The 5,754-nt window shown below is 47.2% G+C and overlaps 1 protein-coding gene across 1 annotated transcript; it reads right to left on the bottom strand.

Annotated features, from left to right (window-relative positions):
• Positions 1–1,615: 1,615 nt before the first annotated feature.
• LOC123093778 (uncharacterized) lies at positions 1,616–3,669 on the bottom strand. The gene is made up of 2 exons (XM_044515831.1): positions 3,243–3,669; positions 1,616–2,928 (listed from the first exon to the last, which is right to left on the bottom strand). Exons 1-2 carry the CDS (start codon positions 3,626–3,628, stop codon positions 1,836–1,838), a joined length of 1,479 nt encoding a protein of 492 aa, XP_044371766.1. The 5' UTR covers positions 3,629–3,669; the 3' UTR covers positions 1,616–1,835.
• Positions 3,670–5,754: the final 2,085 nt, after the last annotated feature.

The raw sequence follows: 5,754 nt of genomic DNA, 5'->3' as shown, positions 1-5,754 counted from the left end.
GCCGAAACAACACTTCCTATATATAATTCTTTACCTCCGGACCATTCCGGAACTCCTCGTGACGCTCGGGATCTCATCCGGTACTCCGAACAACATTCAGTTTGCTGCATACTCATATTCATACAACCCTAGCATCACCGAACCTTAAGTGTGTAGACCCTATGGGTTCGGGAGACATGCAGACATGACCGAGACGGCTCTCTGGTCAATAACCAACAACGGGATCTGGATACCCATGTTGGCTCCCACATACTCCTCGATGATCTCATCGGATGAACCACGATGTCGAGGATTCAAGCAACCCCGTATACTATTCCCTTTGTCAGACGGTATGTTACTTGCCCGAGATTCGATCGTCGGTATCCCAATACCTCGTTCAATCTCGTTGCCGGCAAGTCACTTTACTCGTACCGTAATGCATGATCCCGTGACCAGACACTTGGTCACTTTGAGCTCATTATGATGATGCACTACCGAGTGGGCCCAGTGATACCTCTCCGTAATACGGAGTGACAAATCCCAGTCTCGATCCGTGTCAACCCAACAGACACTTTCGGAGATACCTGTAGTGCACCTTTATAGGCACCCAGTTACGTTGTGACGTTTGGTACACCCAAAGCACTCCTACGGTATCCGGGAGTTACACGATCTCGTGGTCTTAAGGAAAAGATTCTTGACATGGGAAAAGCTCTAGCAAAACGAACTACACGATCTTGTGCTATGCTTAGGATTGGGTCTTGTCCATCACATCATTCTCCTAATGATGTGATCCCGTTATCAACGACATCCAATTTCCATAGTCAGGAAACCATGACTATCTGTTGATCAACGAGCTAGTCAACTAGAGGCTCACTAGGGACATGTTGTGGTCTAATTATTCACACGTGTATTACGATTTCCGGATAATACAATTATAGCATGAATAAAAGACAACTATCATGAACAAAAAAATATAATAATAATCCTTTTATTATTGCCTCTAGGGCATATTTCCAACAAACACATGCACCTCAAGAGAAGGCCAAATTTCAGTCGATCAACAACCAGAACAAATCTCCCGCCAACAGCAGCTAAAGCCGGTCACATGTTCTGGTGATTACAACAACAACAACAGCAACAACAAGAGCAACAGCAACAACAACAACAACAGCAACAACAATAAAAAATCCTTTAGTCCCAAACAAGTTGTAATGTTCTGGTGAGCTGGCCATGTATCTTGTTAGACAGAATATAACTACACGAAACTACTAATCAAGTATAGCCATATGAGCTGCCATGTATCTTGTTAGATAGGAAATAATTTCACAATTAAATTTTTTTGTTATAATTTACTGGCATATCCTTATAGAGATTAATGGTACTTCTGGAAATCAGATTAGTGCACTCATAACTCCTGCAAAGACAAGTTTCTCTCTGCTTGGGTTGGTTACAACTTTCCATCCCTAGGGATACTCCTACATCGTGGTGGTGATTCAAGACAAAATTCGAGGGCGTCTATATTTACAAAATTGTTTAGATGAGTGGATGGAGGCCTGTTTGGCCATATCCTCATCCAAAACGTGTATACGTAACCGTATCAACAGCTGCTATAGATGCTCTAAATTAGAATAACTACGCCAAAGAAAGCAAAACGGAGGGGGCACAATATTCTGTCAATCATCACATAGAAAAGTATACAGTGGGTAAAGGGAAACATATAAGAGCACACAACCCACAAAGTAAAAAATAAAATAAAAATTACAATACACCATCGAATCACCGCACAGAAAAGCCGGGCCACTCCCAGGTTGGGATGGCTTTATTTAATACTGCTAACTAATGCATGCATCTTCACATCAGATGGGCTCTTGTGTGGCTTCAAATTGGAAATTATAGTTGTTCATACCAGTGAACAGGCCATCGTCCATCTTGTAGGTAACAACCTCTCCTGTGGTCAGAATGTCCTTCTGAGTGTAGGAGAACGGGACGTCAATAGAACCCTGAGTCGCAGCCGCTCTGATTGTCACCTTGGTCATCGGAGGCACCACAGCCTGGTAGGAGGCCTCTTGTGATGTCGTTGTCTGAATGGATGACCCCCACTCGTACTCTGAGTTGAATTCAGTGGATACCTCAACCTTCCCTTCTGCTATGACCGGGATCCCGGCTCTTAACTTGGCCGTGACACCGATCTTGAGGCTAACAGTCGAGCTCCAGGTCTTGGCCTGCGTCTCCTCGTATTTCAGGGTCAGGGTCTTGGCATGTGTTTCGTTGGTGTCATTGGTTGAAGTCATGCTGGGAAAGGTAAGAGGCTTCTCGCCGTAGATCCTAGCTTCGGAGAGCTTGAACTCCACGCCATAGACCTCTCGCGAAAGTACGGCTTCTTCCACCCGTAACCTTGCTTCAAGGGTGATGGTATCGACGGCGGCGTTAAGGCAGCTTGTCTTCTTGTCGGCAGTTAGCCTCTTGCAGTACCTGGAGTTTCCTAGGTTCTGGAGACCGATGTAGTCGGGCAACATGACCACCCTGAAGAGCGTGTCACGGTCTCTGCTACTGGTGTCGGCCGAGTCAGCCCAGATCCAGTTGGGGCTGAGCCTCCAAAACCTATTGAAGTGGTTAGATTTTATGCGCACGTTCCCATTAGCATAGTTGGGGAAAATAGTGTTGACCACAGTTGAATCTGCAATATCAGATGATGAGAATTCCAGGTAATTGCGTTTCTGGATGATCCTTGCCCGGAGGTACATGTCATTGTCGCCTTTAAAAGCAACATATTTAGGTAGTACCAATTGCTTCGACAGATCAATGGCGGAGAAGTCATGAAGAGATTTAACTTGATCAACTGTTTTTTCATGCCCTCCGATTCCCAGAAACAGGTAGGCTTCTTCAGTTGTCCCCTTTTCCTTGGTCATATCAGATTCAGAGCTTGTTGTCTGCTGAGGACGGAAGAACCTGCATGCATGCGTTTCCAGCCTATTAGAATGAGGACTACTAAGCAGCTATCGGTGTTGATCTTTTTTTCTTTTTCTTTTTCCTCCAAGACATTACTCGCTCTGTCCCATTATATAAGAGCGTTTTTGTTAGTACTGTCAAAACCGATCTTATATTATGAGACGAAAGGTAGTAATTATTAATTGATTCTGCGTGGAGGCTTTGTCCAATACAATTTTAACAAAAAAATATACTGTTCCAGACAGAGTGAATAGTAGACATAGAATGATTGGTAAATTAACGTGTAGACAGAAGAGAGATGGTACTGTACGTACCTGATGGATAGATTATTGTCCGTGTCCGCGAGAGGGATGGGCTCAAAAAGCGTGCATGACGGCTTGGACAGGTCGTCCTCCGGTTCATTGACGATGCCAATGATCCAGTGGCCGCTGCCTTCACCGACATGTTTGGCCACCCAGTACTTGTTGTTGTGGCAGCACCTGACGTGCAGGAGCCCGTCGTGCTCCTTGGATGGCTCCAGGTAGAATCTAGTGTACGGGCTTGCAAGGACATCGACGTCGTCGGCGCCGTGGCTCAGCTCCTCGAAGAACTTGTCTCCGCCGGCGCTCTCCTCGCTCCCTGCTTGCACGCTACCTAGGTACTTGCGGGTATGCTTTGATCGGAAAGCAACGCATTTCGGCGAGCCCGTCACTGGAAACATCCTTTCGACTGCGTGTGTGTGTGTGTGTGTCTTGTGTGTGTTTGTGTGACTATTTGCGTTGTGCATAGTAGTTATATATACTGCTGCGGTGCTGCCGCTCAACGTATACAGGCTCCATTCACAGCTAACGAAACCGAGCAACACACGTGCGAGAAAACGAGAACCTCGTGCTTTCCAGTACAGGTTCTATGCAGTACAGGTTCTATGAATCCACGAGACCAACCTCATCCTTCCAGATCTCACCTAATAATTTATTTTCTTGGTCACGGACCATTTGGCAGAAATTATTGCCATTCACGCGAGCAGTTTCCTCGTTTTCTGCATGCTCCACGAAAAATATCTCACTTAGCCGATCCAATCTCTCATACTGGAGTAGTATAGTATGAGTTCCAAAGTAATTTGGAGCGGCGAGCCAAGAGCAAATGACAGCGCATGGAGCAAGTCGACACACCGGCCGTATTTTTGATTCCTTGCGGTCGTTGGTCCTCTACAGGCCCATCCTCATGGGTTGCGCGTCCTCTCTCCGCTCTCACTACAAACACGTTGCATGCATGGCTTTCATAGGTGCTTGGAGAGTTTTCGCATGAAGAGGAAACTTGATCGGGATCATAGGTGGTTCATTTTATTTATTTTTTGAGAAAAGGAATATATTAATATCGCGAAGATATTAATTACACCGGACATTTGTACCAACAAAATGTCCAAAGACATCAAGGATACACACAGCCAAAAAACTAAATAAAAAGCACAGAATAAAAAGTGCACCACGATGATCAACCACTAGCAACAACAACACTCTAACCACCACCGAAGACAACACCCGGCATACAAAAAAGTTCTCCGAAAGCAACGCCTCCAAAAAGGAAACAATGCACAAGCGTTGTCCGATCGAAGATCTTGAGTTTTCGCCCTGGAGAAAGTCCGGGTTCACCCAAAAATAATGCCTTCAACAAGGTCATTACCAGGTACAATCAATGCAGATTGGACCTTGGGTTTTCACCCTGGGAATCAAGACTCGGTACTCGAGGAGCACCACCAAAATTATAGACCTCCAGTGTTGCCACCCCTGCTTGTCGAGGCCGCTGTTGCAAGTCTCACCAAACACCTAGCACACAGTCTTCATCGCATCCACTACACTTTTCCGCCAACGCTTCAAAACCGCCAATCGCGGCCGCCATGAATTTCTCCACCTCTATCAATGCCATGAGAATGTTGACATAGACATGTCCCATGACTCCAATAAGAAAGCGAGGCTTCACTTCGCGCCCTCATGAAGCCGTGTCGGCTGATAATATGAGCGCGCGACCGGAGCCTTTCCGATCTAGATATTCAGGGACGATGTACGCCAATTTGTATAAATCTCTGAGGGTGAAGACCAAAACTTGTCAGTAGCCAGATCGAAGAGCTCGATGTCCGACAGTAGACGCCATGGCAGACGAAGATCGCTAGGGCCAAACCGCCACATAACCAAGCGCCTCCACGCCCTGGCCAGTGTGCAACCAGAACAGGTGTGACACCACCACTGTCCCGCTGGGCTATCGTCCACCCCCAACTCAACCGTTGCCATCCCAGATTGGATCTGGGCAGCCATGAAGGCCAGTGCCCACTCCGGGGGCACATCAGAGCCACCACACCATGGGGTTGCATGCCGGTGAGCTCGTCGTGGCGGGGCCGAGGGAAGAGGACATCGTGATGCCCGACCATGCAGAAGAGAGGAGGCCCCCGCACCCGACCCTCACCTCTGCAGAGGAGATCCCCGCCGCCGCTACACCACAAGGTCTTTGCCCTGTGGCTCTCGGCGGCGGCGGCCAGGGAGATGGCGGTGGGGGAGGGAACCCTAGGCGGCCGCGGCGCACTCCCAGATCGCCCGCGGGAAGGGCGATACGGGAGAGGTCTGGGGTATGGAGCTGAACGTCGACCTGCGGTGGTTCACTAGTAGCATCTCTGGTAGCAATGGTAAAATATAAGCATACATATGTGTGATGATCAATCAAACATTCTTGACAAAACATAGCTTATGTTGGGATCACGTCATATAGGCAATGCATCTTTTTTTCCATTACAATTAGACAACCTGTCATTGCGTCTAATGGTAAATACTTCATCTAAACTGGGCAATTAATAGA

Source organism: Triticum aestivum, chromosome 4B (genome assembly GCF_018294505.1).
Source record: "Triticum aestivum cultivar Chinese Spring chromosome 4B, IWGSC CS RefSeq v2.1, whole genome shotgun sequence".
Taxonomy (NCBI): Eukaryota; Viridiplantae; Streptophyta; class Magnoliopsida; order Poales; family Poaceae; genus Triticum; species Triticum aestivum.
The sequence above is the reverse complement of the archived record's forward strand: the minus strand, read 5'-3'. Positions and strand labels throughout refer to the sequence as shown.